Here is a 19,659-nt window from a genome sequence, read left to right as displayed (position 1 = left end):
CCACCTAGCAACCTTCTCATTAAAACCTGAATACAATGCCTCATGGTACATCTTTCAGACATTTGAGGACTCTGACATCTCAAAACTATTGTCTTACACTAAACTGTCCAACCACTTTAATGATCTCGCCCCTCCAAATTCCTCAAGGAAACTTCACACCTCCCGATACCCTATGGACCAGAATTATCAACACCTCTCTTATGCAAGGCCCCATACTGGACTGTCTAAAAAGAGGACAAGTCACACCTAGCCAGATGCGGACCTTTCTGATCACAACAATTTTCGCCCCATTTCAAGCATCCCAACACTAGCCACGCTCCTTGAAAATGTGTTCTACAACTCTGTAATCCCATTGACCAGCACCAACTTCTCGACCACTGCCAATTTGGTTTTAGACCAGGTCACAGTACTGAAACTACCAGGGTCCACATTATTGACTATGCTTTACGCTTTCTCGATCATAATGAATCCTGTCTTTTAATACGCTTAACCTAGTAGAAGCGTTTCACACAGTCAAACATGAAACCCTCCTGAACCTCTTAGAACGTCGGATGGGACTCTCTGGTACCGTCTTAAAATGGCTCTGCTCATTCCTACAAAACAGATCTCAACGAGTCCTACTCAATCATGACATATCCGATCAGAAGCAGGTCACCATCTGTGTTCCCCAAGGTTCTTCACTTTCCCCTACCCTGTTTAATCTTTACATGGAACCCCTGACTGAAATCAAAGTGCTCCAAAATCTCCTACCATATATACGCATGAAGATTACCTCCCCTAACGACATCAGCAATCTCAACTCCTTGAACAAAACTCAAGACTGGTTAACTCAACCACCTCAAACTTAACACCCTCAAAACCGAATTCCTAATAATATCGCCACTCAACCCCATCTCTAACATCAGACTGGCTCATGCTACTCACCGCCTTGAACTGTACCAGACATATCGTTGATTCAGCAAAATTCCTAGGAACACCACTAGACTACAACCTCTCCATGCTGAATCGCATCAGCTCCACAATCAGGGGGGGCAATTTTTATCTCCAAGTCTTAAGAATACTAAAGCCCTTCTTGCCCAATGCAGATCTCAGGATGGCAGCTCATGCTCTTATGATCTCCAAACTGGACTATGAGGATGCTACCTTGTTGGTCTACCGAAAATAAAACTAGCACCGCTGAGGGCTACGCTCAATGCAGCTGCACGGCTCACCACAGGAATAAAGTAAAATGATCACAAGACCCCAGCCCTCCACTCTCGGCTCTGGCTACCTGTAAAATCCAGGATTCACCTAAAAATAGCATGTATGATGTACAAAGCCCTCAGAAACTAGTTCTATCTGGAAGGAATAGATCTTCTGGTAGTATATGCTCCATACTGCTGAAAGCCCCCACAAATTCACAAAAAATAAACCTATAAAACAACTTTCTCCGGAATTGCCCCAAGAATTTGGAACACTCATCCCCCAGAGATCAGTACAATCCCTTCATATACTCTCAATTAAAAAAAACGGAGTAAAAATTAGAGTACTGAATACTCTCCTTCCCATCTGAGGGGACTGTACCAATTTGATTTCATTGCTGGTGTTTTCACTATGTTTCATTGTATTATCTTTTCACACTGTATATTCTATATTTTGCTCCTTGAATATTTGATGCTATTTGTTATGTTGCACAGCACTTCGACACCAACATTTATAATTTTCGCGCTTTATAAAAACTTCATAAATAAAATACAGATGTGCACCCCAGATCAGAAGGCATCTAGGTCACCTACAGCATATTACTAATGTCAATCCAATCCTTTCTCCAGCAGCCTTTAACATCTTTATAACACCCCTTTGGCCTTCTGACCTATAAAGATACCAAGCTGCATCACTACGGAGGTATCTACCAGAAAACATCATCCTTACATGGTTTGACCCTCTAACGAACTATGTTGCCACTATTCAAGCCTGAAAGTCTAAACTAACAAACTAAACCCAACAAAAACCACGTTCATACCAACTGCAACAGAGACTAAACAACAAATATAGGATTGGCTTATAAATTGATTGCTTTGCAATCCAACTGACCAAAAGAAAGAAGTGTCTTAGCTTCTACATGGATGCCTTCCTCAGATTCAAGATCCACATTCCTCATATGAGGAAATCAAATCCACTCCATGAATTCCACGGGGAGCCCGGTCACGGGTATAAGTCCAAGCATCTGGCAGCGATTAGGTACTGATAAATGATGATTGGAGCAGGACCAAGGCTGATTTACATATATCTGGTTCCTGTCTAATGTGGCATGGTGGGCAAAAACACTATGGACTGGATGGAGGCCAAAAATAAAACCATGTCTAATAAACTGTAGCAACCCATCAGTTTTCCCACTCAGTTAAGCTACTTTATGGGCATTGTTAAAGTAAAATACGTTAAAAAGGGATAGGGAGTCTTGCAGGCTGTGAAGTACCCTATCAGTGCAATAATGCACTTGGAGTATTTGTATGAAATTATGAATAGCCACTTATAAGGTGGCTTGTGCGGGCACGACCTCATTTTCATGCTTTCATTGCTGTAACCAAACATCCTACTGAATACAAATCGAATCACTCTGCCCCCACAGGCCAACTCACACGTAGACCCAACGTGGGCGTGCTTGTGACAAGCTTCTTTAAATTTTTTATTTCATATCGAATACCGAGAGAAGTCCCAGTCAAGCAGGATATTTACAACTGTTGCTGGAGACCGTGAATCCGAGGGTTGGGGTGGCGGAGAGGCACAAGGCCACAGCTATCTTTGGTGGGGAGAGCCCTATCGTGGCATGCCGCGGTCGGGTGGGCGCGGCCTGCATCCGGCGCCCTGATGCTCTGCTAAGCCAGGCACGCGCGCTCCCTGCCCATTGTTCTCCCCGTGGTCCATGGGCGGCGGCGGGGATGGGAGATGCGCACTGCTCACAAGGCACGAGCCGAGCAAACCTCGGCACACGGGCAAGGCAGCAGATTCCTGCACCGCGGGGAACCGCACCCTGGAAGGCGCTCAGACGGAGACAAAAGCAGCCGGGAATGTCGACGACCGGCACTAACCCATTAATGAACTATAGTGCACATGAATCGCAGGCAGCCTGCGAACGAATTGTTGAGTTTCCGGATTCCGATGCAAGGTCACCAGGCCAATAATGTTACTCCAAACTATTGTCAAAAGCTAGCACGATGTAATTTCCTACGTTTAGGGTAGACTCCCCACTGGCGCTAACCATACCCCGCACCCTCTCCATTAAAGGCATGAAGTAACAGGCCTGTATCTACATCTGCGCTGAGCGCAGCGCCGTTAACTTTAAAGAGCCACGCCCTTTACCCATGTGCACACAATCGGATCTACTCCTTAATAAAAGAAGCACCCTCCCACCCCCCAAACTCAACACCCACGATCCCGAATCCCAAAACCGCTCCATCCCTGGACTGTGGCGACGCCCAGTCAGAGGTGATCCGTTGGCGGCAGTGCTCACAGGAGCCTCTGGATGCGGCACGCAGAAGCCAAACAGACGCCCAGACCATGCACAATTACCGCCGAGTTATGGCTCCCACCCATCTTTTACAACCCAGCTGGAACGTGAGGCCTCGGGAAAGAGCGCGCGGCTCTTGACGTGAGAAACTCTCGACCTAAGCAGCAAGAGGTTTGGTCACGTGCTGGTACCAGGCCTTCGCGTGCCCCGCAGAGTAACGCGCATCAAGGGTACACGGGGCAGTAAGAACAAACATTGTGCACACCCAATAACCGGAAACCAACAACTATTGCTCCTGGCCGGCGAGGTGCTGTATTGTGGCAGCAGACCAGACGGTCACCTGTGGATGAACAGTGAGCAATGAATGACCTGAGCCACTGATGGGGGACCAATCCGGGGCAGAATCCGGCCTGGGTCTGCTGCTTTCCCCCCTGTGGGCATATATGGCCTGCGCTTCCGGTGCACTGTTCCCACCGGCACTAGAACAAGGCTCATTTGCATGCGGTGGGGTCCGGCCTGTGGCGAACACTGAGAAAAACCGAAGAACTGGAAGGCGTCCAAAACCAATTACCAGTAGCTGGGACGAAGTCAAGCATTACACTCATACTTGCTCCACACCCCCTAAATCATGGCTTAGACTCAAGAAAGAGCCGCCGTGAGGAGCGTGGCACAACAGATGCAGTGATTTCTAATGCCATGTAATTGTCAAATTACCGAAAACGAGCATCATTCAATTAGGGTACAGCAAGGGCAGCTATTAACCACCAAGCACAAGCAGCATGGCGATGAAGGGCTGGTATCAACTGATGATACATTGGCGTGGGCGCGGTTATTGATCTATACAAAGACAATCCGATGGCTGAGGACAGTAAGGGGTGCAGTTATGAATCAATTCTATCGATCAGACACATGAAATGCCAGTACGTGGCATGTAAAAGTTGCAGCTTCATGCAAGGAATATATTGATTTTCTACGTGTGGAGAAGACATTAAGTCTTTTACATAATAATGAGAACTGGATCTTGTTTCGTAATTTATCACGTATAGGTGTGGTACACAAAAGGCGTGGTAAACACGGTATGCAAGCACTAGTAGCCAATCATACGGTTATCGGATATATTGTTATCACGAGGGTTCCTATCCGAAGCATGCATATTCACCAACTAGCTCATGTTCTTTACATTTCCATCAACACCTTTGTAGGAATTACGTGTTTATTCAGGGGTTAAACGCGGGATGGAAAACCTAATCCTATGACGCCCTGATAGGAGAGGTCTCACTGGACCAAGGGCATAACATGATTTTAAAATCAAGATAATGGATAAACAAGTAGGTTAATGTGCTAAACATGCAACAGTTATAGGTAACCATCATAAGTGCAACAGGAGGAGAGCTGGCCGCAAGTACCAAGCAGGCCCGTTCCTTCGGCACCACAGACTCCAGTGGAGGCGGACCAGTTTTTTACACATGTGTGCAACTGTGCATGCAAGTAAACGAGTCGCTTCATTTCATTCATTCACGCACCAGAACCAAGCTTCACGACACACGAGTCCGGTACTGGTCTACACGGTTGATTTTCGCGAGGTACCAGGACTTTCCACTTTCACGGCACATCAGTTAGCGCTGCAAGAGGTCAGCTCTTTTTTGCAAACGCAAAGTAAGCAACTTGCGCGGCCTCTAGGTGCTGGGGCAGCTGCACGTGCCCTGTGTCTGAGGAGTCATTGCCGCATGGCTTGTTGCTAGGGTGACTGGGCATGAGTGGGTGTGGCCAGGATACTGTTGAGAGCTGTTAGTGATGGGGGGGGGGGGGCTGTTCAGGATGTTTTACCGTTAATAGCCTCTGGCATTACACTACCCAGTGAAGAGCAGGTTGTCAGGGGCGTAGCTTGGCCTGTAAGAATGGGGGGGGGGGGGGGGGGCGTTTCAGATTCCCCATCAATCACGCTGGCATTTAATGTTAAAATACATTATATGAGAAGCAGGACGCACGAGTAGGCTGAAGGGAAAGCGGAAAGGAATAGTAGGAATGTGCAGTGGTACGAGTACTGAGAGAAACAGTATTTTGTAAAATAATCAACACTTTTAGGATTTTCAAAAACAGATTCGTTTGGTTTGGTCAGTGGGTGCATGAAAAAATTCCCGGGTGAAATCCCACAGACACGTCACCATATCAGACTGAGTCCCCTTAGCCAATTATTCATCAGAAAATGAATTGGGGTGCGGGGTGGGGTGTAATACCCCTCAAGCTACACCGTGTACGGAGCTCGGAAGGTTAGCAGGGCGAGTTTGTCTCCTCGGAATTAAGAGCCTTAACTAGGCTTTAACCCCCTGATGTCGGGAGCGAGCAACGAAACTCGCTGATATGTCCTGGCGGTGAGAAAAGATTACACAGATATTGGAGGCTGTCCCAGAGGGGCAGATGGTAGACACTAAAAGAAAGACCTTTAGGTGTGACATGTAGATAGTGGAGCGGTAATCAGTGCTACTTTTTGAGGATTAGCCCTGGGGCAGAGGGATTGGAACGGTCTCCATCCTATGAGGAAACAAGTAACTCTCAGCGTGAGGTGCGTACTGCCCTCAAGCACGCTGTAAATACTCCACTGTCCGATGCGTGTATTCTCACTGCGACCCCGTCCCCACTATTACAGTGTTGTGCAGCACACGGCCAGCCCTGCCCCATTCCCTTCATATGTCAGTGCGGGGAGATTACAGGACACTCGCATTCCAACCCTGTTGCGCCTTTACCCATGCCCTCTCGCGTGTGCCTGCTGTGTGTAAAATCAGTGTTAGGATCACTCCAGGGATAGGAGCTAGACTTGTCTTTTACATTCGACACCACACAGCGCCTAGAACCATCCATGCTCATCTAGGCACACATACTGGATTCTTAGACTGGCTCGAAAGGTTCTCTCCCGGAGAGGTGCCTGATCTGGCAGGCGTGCTCTGGCGTTTGTAAGTTAAAGCGCTTAGCCCTCATACTACAAAGGTGTTTAATGGTTTATTAATGACCACTCCCTGTGGGATCTTGGCAAGTGAAGCGCCTAGTACAGTTTAAGCGTACCCTAGCAGTCAAAGGGCTACTCCCTGCACACTTCCATACAACAAACGTCTTGAAAGGACATCGCCAAGGAATGTCGCCTAAAACAAGCATGCGTTACAGACACACTCCCGTTAAAACCATGTGCAAGAAGAGTCCCCGTGGCGCTCACCTGCCTGTCGGTCACCCCCTCCCCCAGCTGCTCCACGGTGCCGCTGCACTCCATGCCCAGGGTGGTGGGGGGGCTTGGTAGCCGGTCGTACAGTCCTTGGCGGCCCATCAGGTCAGCGAAGTTGAGACCGCAGGCTCGGACCCGGACCAGCACCTCCCCGGCGCGCGGGGGCCCGGGCACGCCCTTGCGTGTCTGCAGCTTCACCTTATCGTAGCCGCCGTGGCCGGAGAGCACCAGGCAGCGGTAGGTAGGCTCCGGGGTCGACTCCGGAGCGGGTGCAGCAGCAGCTGCCGGCTCCTCGGGCGGGGGCTGGGCAGGCTGCTCCGGCTGCTGCTCCTGGGGCTGCGCCGGGGCGGCCGCGGCTGCCTCCTCTCCGGACATGGCTGGGGAGCGGCCGGACGATGCTCTGGAGGTCCTGGCGTGGAGCGGACGAGGGTCCTCCTGCAGGTGCGGCTGGCGTCCTCGTGCTTGGGCAGCCGCGGTCCGCGCGCGCTGGTTACTTGTCCTCGCACCGGGAGGGATGCTGGCCTCGAGCCGGAGCAGGTCCTCGCGCGCTGGTAACTGTCCTCGCGCCGGGGCTGCTGATGCTTCTCCTGTAGACGCTACCAGCTGTTCGCGGGGAAGGGAGGGGCGGTGGCTCGCGCTCACAGACACCACTGGGGCACGCGCAGCCGAGGGCGGAGACCCGCGAGACCACGGTCTTTAAACAGCCCTGTGAACATTTTAAAGGGGCCGCGAAGCACCGAATGAGCAGCAAAAGTACTCTAGAAGAGGCGAACGGAGGCGAGAATGAATAGATCACTCAGATACAGGAACTAAATAGAGAAAACAATAACAATTTTGCAATGCAAATCATATCAAAGTGAAAGCATATCAAAGGGAAAGCAAATGAGTGCTTTGGCTGCATGGATTAAAATATTTGGATGCGTGAATTCTGGAATACGTAAACAGCATGTAATACGAGTGCTTAATTTGTAAAAAAATAAATAAAAAAAATGCCAGGGGTCTCCTCAGGAGATCACTGCGGCTTGCACCACACACTGCCCCTGACATGCTGTCAAAGATAGTAACAACACAACTACTAACCATCACTTTCCTGCAAGGGTGATAATTCGAACTATTTCAGCCCACCTACAAGTTGTAAGACTTTTCTGGGCGGCAGGTAACCTTCATTTTCAATGTATATTGAATTAATTAACTGTTGTGGTAATTAAATTATCCAGACAGCACCACCTTGTGGTAGGACTTCCAGAAGTGCTGGTGTTGCTAATTAAGCGCCGGTGCCGAGAACCGGAAACCACCAGCTCAAATTAAGCACTAGAATGATGAATAAGAAAAATGCAACTAGAAACCTAACTAAGGACAGATGAAGTAATGGAGATGTACATGGCCTGAGTTGATGAAACAGCAACATGGCTGAATAGGGGCATGAGTCAATGAGTCACACATTAAGGAATGGTGGCATGAATGTATGGAGAGTTGAGCAAATGAGAATATAAATGGGCAAATTACTGAACCGAAATACGATGTCTAATTGGATAGAAACACAAATGGGGGGATTTGGTGAATGCAGACAATGGATTAGCGTTGGTGGATTTTAGGGCCCCTGGGCAAGACACACTTTAGGGAGACCTATTTGGATAAACGTTGCATTTTATTACCCATTTTCTGCTAATTCAATCCCCTTGGTGCCAAGCAATATTGAACAATATGTTAAAGGTTCAGATGGAGAAATAGACATGTGCAACAGAGAGACATCTCACTTTGCAAGCGGCTCCTTGGTAGATGGGGGACCCGGGCAATTGCCCACTTTGTCCATGCCTTAATGTCTCTAATGATTGAATTTATGAATAGGAAAGTAATGGACCAGTGTGATGAGTGAAGCCGTGGCTGATTGGATACGTTAATGTATGAGGTAAACACATCAAAAGAGAAAGTAAAGAAAACATAATTAAAAGAAGAAATAATTGACCATAATAACATGGAAAATAAGGGGCAGGTATATGATGACCAAAAATGATGACTCTCCCAAAGGAGCAGTACGGTCCAAACAGTTAGAAAATGCCCTCCTTCAAACGAACAACCCCCAATATGGTGGTGCCTTTCCAATGAAGTGGCCTTTTTGACGCAGTAGGCTTGCTGCTTATGTGTTCTGCTCAGGAAGACACAGTGAGACAACAAGCAAGCTTTGGCAAAGCCAATAGGTCTTACGCTGCCTGTCAGCCCTTTGGCATTTTTAATTCCTTTTGTTTTTTCATGGTTTTTATAAAATGTTATTGTTGGGCGAGCTGCCAGGCCCTTTCCAATATATGGAAAAAAATCGTCTAAAAGCAAAAATATTTGTTTGGGCTGAAACCAATATTATGAGTGGTCCCTGGCACAAATGGAAATGTTTTGTGTGTGGATTTGTTGCCAATGAAAGGGCTGAATGCCATCACTTACAGTCAAGTTAGCAAATGTCTGGAGTGGGCCATGCTCTATGCTGTAGTGGGCAGAAGAAAAGTGGAATGACACAACAACAGACCAATAGATGAAGCTGGCTAACTAAAGGCACTATAAATAACTATATTAGATATATAGTATTAGTAGTATCAAAGTGTCTTGACTAACAGCAGACCTAAAAAGAGATGGACTGACACATAAGTCAGTAGCTCTTAGCTACGGAGAATCATCCAGGTAAAAGACAGATTTATTTGTGCTTGTACAATGAAATGAAAACAGGTAGACATAGTATATGGGGAAAGTGCTTAATTTGAGCTGGTGGTTTCCAGTGCTCAGCACTAGCACTTAATTGGCAGTACCGGCACTTACGACAGTCTGCCACATGGTAGTGTTGTCTGTCTAATTTAGAGAGGAGCACAACAGTTTTTTAAATAATTCAATATGCATTAAAATGCCCAATATCTGCCACCAGAGACCTTCTTATAGATTTGGGGGCATGGAACAGTCAGAATTATCACATTTGTAGGAAGGGGTGTGATGGTTAGCAGTTATGTTGGTACTATGATTGGCAGCTGGGTAGTGCACGCTGCAGTGGCTTCCTGACAACGGCCTTGGCACTTATTTTATAACAAAATTATCTTTGAAATTAAATCATTAACCCACTGAGCTATTTCACATAAAATGCAGATCTGTGACCGCATGCTATGCACTGCATCAAGGACATTAACACTGAGCTATTTTATGATGATTCAAACCTGTAATCAGGGTGCACATAGCTCCCCCCAGCAACTGTTTTAATCACCAGCCTTAAACTACAATAATTAAACACGATGGACACACATATATCGCTGCAGCACGTGCTTTAACTCCTGCGGCTTTCTTAAAATGCTGTCTGTGAAAAACGAAGTTAAACAGAATGCTCCAAGGATCTCATTTTACTTAGGTGCCAAATGATTTTTGGACAGACCTTGTGAACACAATACTTCTAGACTGACAATCACGGACTCTGCCCTTTATGATTCATCCTCTCGTGATTTGTTCCCGTGACCCCTCCTCTTTCTTCCGTTAGCCCCGCCTCCTCCGCCCCCTGTTTTATGGCTCTGGTAGTAACTGTTTTCCATTTCCAGCACTCTGTATGCGGACTACACAGTGGGGCGTCCATGGAGCAGAGATACTGACGCCCTATTTGACAGACAAGCTATAATCTCAGTTGCCATGATGTGTCCTCATGTGCCAACAACTGTTTCAATGAAAAACACGGATTTTTGAAGGCACATCTGCTGAGAGGGAATGGTTTAAGTGCAGCAGCGCCTGTAGACAGACAGCAACAACACTTCAGAACCTCTCACAAGAGGAAGCTTTGACAAATAGGTTTCTGTGCCAGAACTGGCATTTGGATTTTTGTTAAACACGTGTTTTTGCTGTATGCCATGTTTTGTCTGTTTGACAGTAGTTGTTCTGCCATTTAGCTTCCAGTCGCCTGCCTGCAGGACCTTTTCATGGTTGTAACTCCCTGGTGCATCACAGTTTGGCATGGGCAGGATTTTTAAAGAGGGCACAGCTCTCACTCAACACCCCCATGGTTGTGAAAAGATGTTACTTATCTGTGCAAGGCACGTTTATCGCCAAATCGCTAATTTTGCCAATCCCAGGAAAAAATAAATCAGTGCTAACACCCATAAATCAGTCCTGATCCCTCCCCAAAGATGTAATCCAACTCCAATAGTTCAATCTCTTCTCTCTACACAATAACATAGGCAACAACATACATATTTCACAATTATTGAAGCCCCTTTGAGCCCCACTAGTCATCAGGATCAAGATGAAAAGCCCTGTCCCTATTTTTCTGGCCTGTAGCATTACCACCAAATCTTTCAGGAACTCTGTGCTACAGAATTGTACTGCTAATAAAGCCAGTAGAGTTGGCTGGATAGTCATTTTTTGGTACACACTCGATGATTGGCCACCTGACCAGGCGGTCAGCCACATGAGACTATATCATCCATTTCCTGCTGCACTCAGTACCATCAAACACTTGAATAACACTCCCTGACACGTCAGCACAGTATGTAAAGACCTCCCTGCCTCACCATGTGGTAGCTCCTTTCATAACTTACACATGCCGCATACAAACTTAGATCCATATTTTCCACAATAGTTCTGCCTCCAGCACCAGACACACAACCCTGGACATCTCCTGACCACACCACTGGAACAAATCGCATACCCAGGAGCACCTATCAGTGTAAACACACTGCCCTCTTACCATCACCACTGGTCTCGAATAAGCCAAAGCTAACTGCTACCAGAGCCCGATCCCCTACACAGTGATGATACACATATTTTGTTCTCTGTCCCTACTCTCGCCCTTATCTTCAAAACCACATCTACGCCACACAGCCATCCACCACTGGAAGTCTTGTTATGACTGAAAACTCACCTGCCTTCACCTCCCTCGTCTCCTTTCCCCAGATATCACCACTCCCTTTTCCACCCTGTAGAAACCTAGGAGCGCTCCCAGGTTTTTGATTGAATCTGTCCAGGACTACATGCTCCACAGGACCATCAGCCAGTAGTGGCTGGTGTCAGGGCAGACAGAGTGGCGAGATAATATGACGAAAAATAACAAACAAAAAGATCTTACCTTCCCCCTCGCTGCTTCACCACTCTTCTGCTCCTCTCTGGCTTCACTTCAGCACAGGCTCCCCAACTCCCCTGCGGCCAATCCAGATGCTGCTCTCATGCTGCTGGCAACATGAGAGTAGAGTTAGAATTGGCCTGCGTGCCCTGTATTTGCACTCCCAGAGAGATGAGGGGTGGCCAGCACGCGGGGGTTGGGAACGGGGGGTGGGGTGCAGGCTGCTTAAAAATAAATAAACAAATGAATGAATAAAACTTATCTTGCCACCGCCAGGTCACACATCTTCTCTCCTGCTCGCCTGTGTCCGACTCCAGGTCGGACCAGGAAGCAGGCAGCCAGGCTCCCACCCCTAAGTCAATCACAACGCTCCAATGGAGAGTTGTGATTGGTCACGGTGCTCAGCCACAGGCTGTAGGGGGTATGTTGGAGAACAGGGGAGTGCACATGACTGTTTTGGGTGGTCCGAGAGGGCCGACCAAGCAGTCATTGTGCACAGGAGTGTCTACCACACCTCCCCAGCAACTCCACCCGCCCTCCCTCTCATGCACTGCTGCAGCAGGAGGAAAAAACAAAATGATAATAACATTCCGTTATTATCATTTTATTTTTTCCTTTCTTTGCTGCTCCTGGCAGTGGGGCGACGCTCCTCCACCTCAGCGCCTCCTCTCTACAACCCTGCAATGCAGCTCAGGTTGCAGATATCTCAGTGTGCATGTTGATTTGACCGCCCTAAGATGGCCGGCCAAACCCACAAACGCACTAACAGCAGTGCTCACCACTCCCCCTGCGTGACTGCCCGTGGATGGCCCCACCCTCAAGACTCGGCCCTTAGAACTTGAAAAATAAAATGATAATAAACTTGTTTTATAATCGTTTTATTTTTCAAGTTTTGAAGCTGCTGGCAGGGGGAATGACGCTTCCCCACCCCCTTTTCTGAATCACCACCCCCTTTTCTGAATCGCTTCCCCACCACAGCAGAGCAGCCGCCACTGCCAGCAGCACTGCATCAGCTACTCAACATAAGAAAAATCTGGCCTCACTTGTCATAGGACACTGTAAAATCTCATGATGACACTTGCCATTGGCAAACTGAACTATTGTAAGAGCTTGCCCATGGATTTTTCCAAATACGTGTAATGTCTCATCAACATAACGTATTAACCCGTCCACATGAATACTCTTCACTCTTCAGTCGCCTCCAATAAATATCACCTCCTTCTGCCTTAAAGTTGGTTATCTCATCCTTAAGCAGTGCCTAGTTCAAAGTACTGATGCTAGTTTTCAAACTCGGTTATGGCCTGCTCTCCCCTTACCTGGTTGCTCCCCTTGGCCGCCACACCCTACTACCCACCAAGGTTCATGATACACGGCATCCATGTACTCAGTCCTGGTTTTTATTCATTTTTTCTACTCAGCTTTTTCCACTGGAACATCCTCATTCTATATTTCAACTTCCTAACTTATCCACCTTTAAGGCCTCCTTTAAAAACAGTTCAGAGGCACATTGCATGCTCCCCATCTCAACTGGCAACATTGGGCTGCAACGCGGCAACGCAGCAGGATCCACCACAGTGCAAAATGAAGGTCAGGTTGCCAACCAGTCACTGTGCAAAAACATTTGTGGCCTAAATATTATCCCACACTCACAATTTAGTGAACCAAAAGAGCAGTTCAGTCGGTGATCTCTGTTCCTCCAGAGGATCTGCTGCTTTGGGACTCCACTGAAGGCACTGAAGGATTGCTGTGTGGCTACCATGTTTAATGCACTGACACTACAAAAAGTCTTTTGTTTTCCAAAAACAGACTTCCAAAAGTGGGAGCTTGTGGATGAAAAACAAAAAAAACGATGTCTCTGAAATATGGGAGATTTTTCCCCCTGCGCGGAGAGGTCATTAATCCCATTTCCTGCTAAGTGGGTGGTCCCACACAGGAAAAAAAGTATGTTGAAACATCCCCCCTAAGTAGGGCAAATGATTTAATGTCATTGACTGATGGTCCAATGTCACTAGGGTTGTCAATCAAAGGCTTCAGCTGACAGCGGAGGCTCTACTGCTGAAAACAAGACAGTCACCCCAACTCTACATACAGTCCTGGGTCACACTTGTAGGTTTCTTGGGACTGATGTACTGCAGTCTTTCTACCTTTTACCATGTACAGCACTCTGCTGCCTTTCGGCTAGATTTGTGCTATGGAAAAACCTTCTACATACATACATGCATAATGTAGTTACAAACACGGATTCAGGATATTTACACAATTTTAGTGAAGCACACAAATCAAGACAAAGTCTGCACATAGCATTAAAACAAAACATCTTTACAGACTACTTTTATGTCTGGGGGAGAGTTACAGGGTTTAGCTGTTCATGCTTTAGGCTACAACCAAGTATTGGGAGCGGAATGCAGATGAAAAAGGGGCAACCTTTCACCAGCATTCCGCTGGTCTGGAGTCCAGGGTAAACACATTAAATGCTGCAAAATCCTCTTGGAACAAATTGGATTGACAGAAAAACAACAGAGCTTGAAAATGGACAGGTAAATTAGTTCTCAGTTTCAATCAGACTATTACAGGACAGTACTCAATTCCATTCCCTGTGTCTGTAACACATGGCTTCCACAAATACATGCTGTGTGCGCAAGACTAGGATCAAAGCATTTCAAAAATACTTTTGAAGTGCATTGAGAACAATTCAGGAGAGTTTTCAAGAGCTCTCCATAGCACCCCAATGATGTGGGAAATAAAGGGAAATGTGAGCAGTAAATCCCTCATCTTAGACTCCTTCCTCAAGTTAGAGCCGACCTCCAGGGAGCAAGCACTACTCACTCAGAGGACCACCATTAATACCCTAATAAAAAACAAGGATAGGGTACAGGTGGGCTTCTGTACCTTGTGGAATCTGTATTTACTAGGCCAGGCATTTCCAACGAGTAGCTCCCGAGGTACTGATAGCTCTCCAGCCACCTATAAATAAGGGGCGGTTCGTGCACAGGACCATGTGGGCATTGATCCCCTGACTTCCCCACTGCAACCCACTACACACACACACACACCCTCTCACACACATGCAGAGAGGTACATTTATTTTTAATTTTAATAGTTTAAAAGCAATTTAAGTACTTCACCACTGTAAAAGGGATCAGCCGCCACTGCTCCTTTGTGCAGTCCTGCCTACTATTTTTTAAACTTTTAGTTAGTTGATTTAATAGCTATGTGTGTGTATTATCAGAACTCATAAGATGATTGGAGAAAACTGGTTGAATTTCCAAAATGCATTTAAAGCTAATATTTGAAGAATAAGCCATGCAGCATTGGATAGGCGTATTGCTAAAACGTACTTTTACTTAATTGAATATATATATATTATATAACAAAGAAAGGTACGTAGTTCCTCTCAAGAGACTGGTAAGTATTTATGAAGGGTCTTTAAGGGGGGGTGCCAATTGTGCGTGTAGGACTAACTGACCTATTTTAATTCACTCACCCCTACATCTACACTCACTCGGCCCCTCACCCCCACTGAACCCACTGGCAGGAACAGAAGATCCCCGACAAAGAGCCCCGGTTTCGGGTGCACGTCAGGTATTGCAGCGCCGACCTGACGAGGGGAAGGCTCAAATGATGAAGCATAACACCTAGCTTACTGGGTGTGTGAGGGCCCTAGTTCCGAAAGGAGAACTCCCCCTCCTTTTCCTCCTTCACACACACACAATTGGCACCCCCCCTTAAAGACCCTTCATAAATAAGTTGATCTGCAGATCCTCGCGCCAACAGGAATGCCATGATAGGCTGGCCACAACCTGAGAGAAAAGTTGTTGCTTCCAGTCTGCTAATCGGGTCATAGTTTCTGAGGGAAGGGGGAGATAAAGTGTAAATTGGATGTAAGTAGTCAGGACAGTGGTATCCTGGTCCATAAGACTGATGGAGGGGTCTGTGAGGGACCTCTCATGGGCAAGATATTGTCCAAACATGGGCGTGCCAGGCTCTGCAGATCCACGGCGGCACTCAGCGTGGCCCCCTGTGTGAATTGACAATGGATCAGCAGATCCAGATTCCAATTAGGAAAAATACACCCATTCACAGACTCACACACTCACTCACTCACTCACACACTCACTCACACACCCACGTACACATCCACACAACTTATTTTTATTTATTTATTTATTTTTTATTTTATTAAGGAGTTTTATATAGCGCTAGCCTGACCCGAGAGTATTGGAGCGCTTCACAACAGTTTTTGAACAAGATTCATACAATAAAGCAGTATTCTACATATAGGTATGGAAAGTCCAAGTGTGCTGAGCAGCATTGAGGTAGTGTGTGAGTCCTGAGATAACCTTATAGAGTGCACGTTTTCTTGGGGCTGATCCAATAAGGCAGTATTCTACGTAGGTTCGGAAGGCCAAGTGTGCTGAGCAGCATTGAGGTAGTCCCTGAGTCCTGAGATATCCTCACAGAGAGCACGTTGTCTTTGGGTTGAGCCACTTGGGGGACGGAGGAGCAGATAGGAGTCAAATAGCAGGGAGTAGGTAAGTCTTAGAGCTACAATGACTGGGAGAGACGATAAGCAGGGATTTATGTTTAGATGGTGGCAATCCATTCGGGAGGGTGCGGTTGAGGAAAAGGACTTTTAGGTGTTTTTTGAATTTTTTGAAGGACAAGATAGTCCTGATGTTTCCTGGGATAGCGTTCCAGATTTTGGGCGCGTTTCCGGTGAAGAACTGTGCGGCAGATTTTTGTTTGCGTGTTTTCATAGGGATGAGAAGTAGGGTGCTGGAGCTCTTGAGGTTCCTTGTATGGCAAACCCTCTTGAGTTTAGCAGCCAAAAACTCAGGTTTTCCTGTGTTAAGGACCTTGTGTGTGAGGCAGGCAGATCTGATATTGGCACACAGTTCAATTGAGAGCCATTTTAGTACGCTGAGTGCTGGTGAGATGTTGTCGTATTTACTGATTCCAGTGACCATTCTGGCTGCTGCGTTGAGAGTAGTTTTATGGGGAGCTAGGTGAGATTTGGTTGTACCAGTGAGGGTGGCATTCCCATAGTCGAGTCTGGATAGCACCAGTGATTGGGTGGCTTGTTTGATTGGGATGAATGGTTTTATTTTGTTAAGTAGCTTCAGGCTGAGGAAGGCACTCTTTGCGGAGTTCTTGATGTGTTTAGCCATGTCAACGTTTGAGTCTAGGGTGATTCCCAATGATTTAACAGAGTGGGACAGAGTGTGATTGCCGTTAAGAGCATCCAAAGCTTTTAGCCATTCTGCAATATGAGGGTTCTCTTCTTTGTTGGAGATGAGGAGTATTTCGGTTTTGTCTTGGTTGAGTTTTAAGTGGTTACGCGACAGCCAATGTTGGATTTCTTTTAGAGAGACATTTAGTCTGTGAATGTCATCAATGGAAGAGGTTTCTAGATGGATCTGGGTTTCATCTGCATAGAGGTGGAAAGGGATGTTAGCATTTTTGAGTAGAGTGGTGGGGGGTTCCATGTATATGTTGAAGAGTTGAGGTGAGAGCAGTGAACCTTGGGGGACACCCCTGTTGACGGGGTGTAGGTCAGAAGTAACGTTTTTTTTAATCCTTTATGGGCGGCTGTGTAAGAAGGAGGAGAACCATCGAAGGACCACCTCATCAGCTCCTACCCTTTCTTGTAAAGCCTTGATGAGAAGTTGGTGATATACCGTGTCAAAGGCTGCTGATCGGTCTAGGAGAATGAGGATGCAACATTGGTCGGTATCGAGGGACTTGTGGATGTCGTCTGTGATGTTAAGGATCGCAGTCTCGGTGCTATAGCCTTTTCTGAAACCCGATTGGTGGGGGTCAAGAAGGTGGATGCTATCCATGTGCTGACTCAGTTGTTGGAGGATGCATTTTTCAAAGATTTTGGATAGGAGGGGGAGATTGGAGACGAGTCCTCAGTTATTCAGTTCTTTGGAGTCAAGGCCCAGCTTTTTTAGTAGTGGCGTGACTTGGCCAACTTTGAGGCATTCAGGTATGATGCTGTATCTCAGGGAGCTGTTTATGATCTTGCACCAGAACGGGGCTATGGAGAGTTTCAGTTTTTTGGTTAGTTCGGTGGGTATCGGGTCAAGAACGTGAGAGGCTGGTTTGGAGGTGGAGATCAGTTTGAGGATCTCAGTTTCCGGAATGGGGTTGAAGGACTTCCAGGTTTTTTCGGGGAGCTTGGTAGTGCTATCTACTGTCACTGGGGGCAGGCTTTTGCAGATGGCGTTGATGTTGATGCCCAGTGAGAGCTCAATCTTGGTGATTTTTTCATCAAAGAAGTTGGCTAAGTTTTCACACAAGTCCTTGGAGGCCTGTAGGGAGGACTACTCACAGATCCATACAGCGACTGACACACCCACTCTGAGACTCAGAACACCACTCACAAAAAACACTCACAAACCCATACAGCCACTCACACACCCACTCAGAGACCCAGAGAACCACTCACACACCCACTTACAGATCCATGCAGGCACTCATACACCCACTCACACACCCACGTACACACCCATGCAGCCACTCACACACCTGTACAGCCACTCAAACACCCACTCAGAGACCCACAAAACCAACCACAGACCAATACAGTCACTCACACATTCACTCAATGACACAGAAAAGCACTCATACAACTAGTCACGCACCAACTCAGAGACCCAGAGAACCACTCACACCCCCACTCACAGACCCACAGAGGCACTCCCACTCCTATGTACACAACCACACAGCTACTCACACACCACCTCAACCCACACAGCCAGTCACAAACTCACTGACATACTCACCACACACTCACACACCCACTTACACACCCACACAACCACTCACACACCTATTCACACACCAAGGTTAAAGAGATGTTATAGTTAGGAAATAGCATTAAAGCCTGTAGAAATTCACTGGAAAAAAAGCAAAGGTTACAGATTCTTTATGGTTAGGAAATAGAATTAAAAACTTGAGATAACTATAACTATAACTGCTGAATTTCTATGGTTTTGCATGTAAGATCTGAACCTAACTATAACGTCCCTGTAACCTTTGTTTTTTTAGTGAATTTTGAAGTTGACCCGGTAACCTTTGTTTTTTTAGAGTGAATTTTTAGGTTTGCAATTTCTGATGTGCATCCTGACCGCTGGTGGTGCAGAAATGAGGTGCACCACAAGCGCTCTCTTTTAACATTGAAAGCAACCTTTTCCTCCTACCAAGAAAAGCCTGAAGTCCGGCAAGTACATTTTAATTGCTTTATTCCAAACAGCGCCTATCCACGGAACGCATTTCGGCTGCATAGTCAGACTTTGTCAACCATTGAGCGTCATATTGCGAATTCCTTTTCAAGTGATAATCATAAAAGAAATACTTTGTAAATTCATGATTTAAACTCACTTATAACTTGCCAATATCATACATATAGTCCAGCACTAATTTCAGCATCTGCAGTGAACCTTGCGTTTTCGATAAAGTAGCATACATTTCAAAGGTTTCCGATTTCCATTTCTCCATCGGGTACCAATTCCTTCAATTATCACAATGCATTTTGTCTCTGTCTCACACTGGAACCGAGACAAAAGGGGGTCTAAAGAAGTTGCATTCCGTATGTTTATTCACATAGGAATCTTTATTTCATAAACTTTATTCGACAATTAAGTCATAAAAGTATACATAAAAAGAATTAGTATTTTAAAATCCATTAAAATTCATACAATAAATATTAAAAAGGAATTAAACTAGAGTAGACTATTGCTGAATATCAAATTACATTATTTCAAATATGACTTAAAATCAATCTCATCAATGTACAGTTCTTCCAGAGGTATATTGCACAGGAGCTCAGATATAAAGCTAAAACTTCATATGTCTGTCCCTATTTGTTTTGAACGGATT

General features: G+C 46.3%; 1 protein-coding gene across 1 annotated transcript in view; it reads right to left on the bottom strand.

Annotated features, from left to right (window-relative positions):
* VAT1 (vesicle amine transport 1) overlaps nt 1–7,324 on the bottom strand; it is a 239,352-nt gene extending 232,028 nt beyond the window's left edge. Inside the window, exon 1 of the mRNA XM_078645317.1 lies at nt 6,696–7,324. Within this exon, the coding sequence (XP_078501443.1) occupies nt 6,696–7,076 (381 nt within the window). The 5' untranslated portion in view covers nt 7,077–7,324. The remainder of the gene's footprint in view (nt 1–6,695) is intronic.
* Nucleotides 7,325–19,659: the final 12,335 nt, after the last annotated feature.

Source organism: Lissotriton helveticus, chromosome 5_1 (assembly GCF_964261635.1).
Source record: "Lissotriton helveticus chromosome 5_1, aLisHel1.1, whole genome shotgun sequence".
Lineage (NCBI taxonomy): Eukaryota > Metazoa > Chordata > Amphibia > Caudata > Salamandridae > Lissotriton > Lissotriton helveticus.
This window is presented reverse-complemented; position numbering and strand designations above follow the sequence as displayed.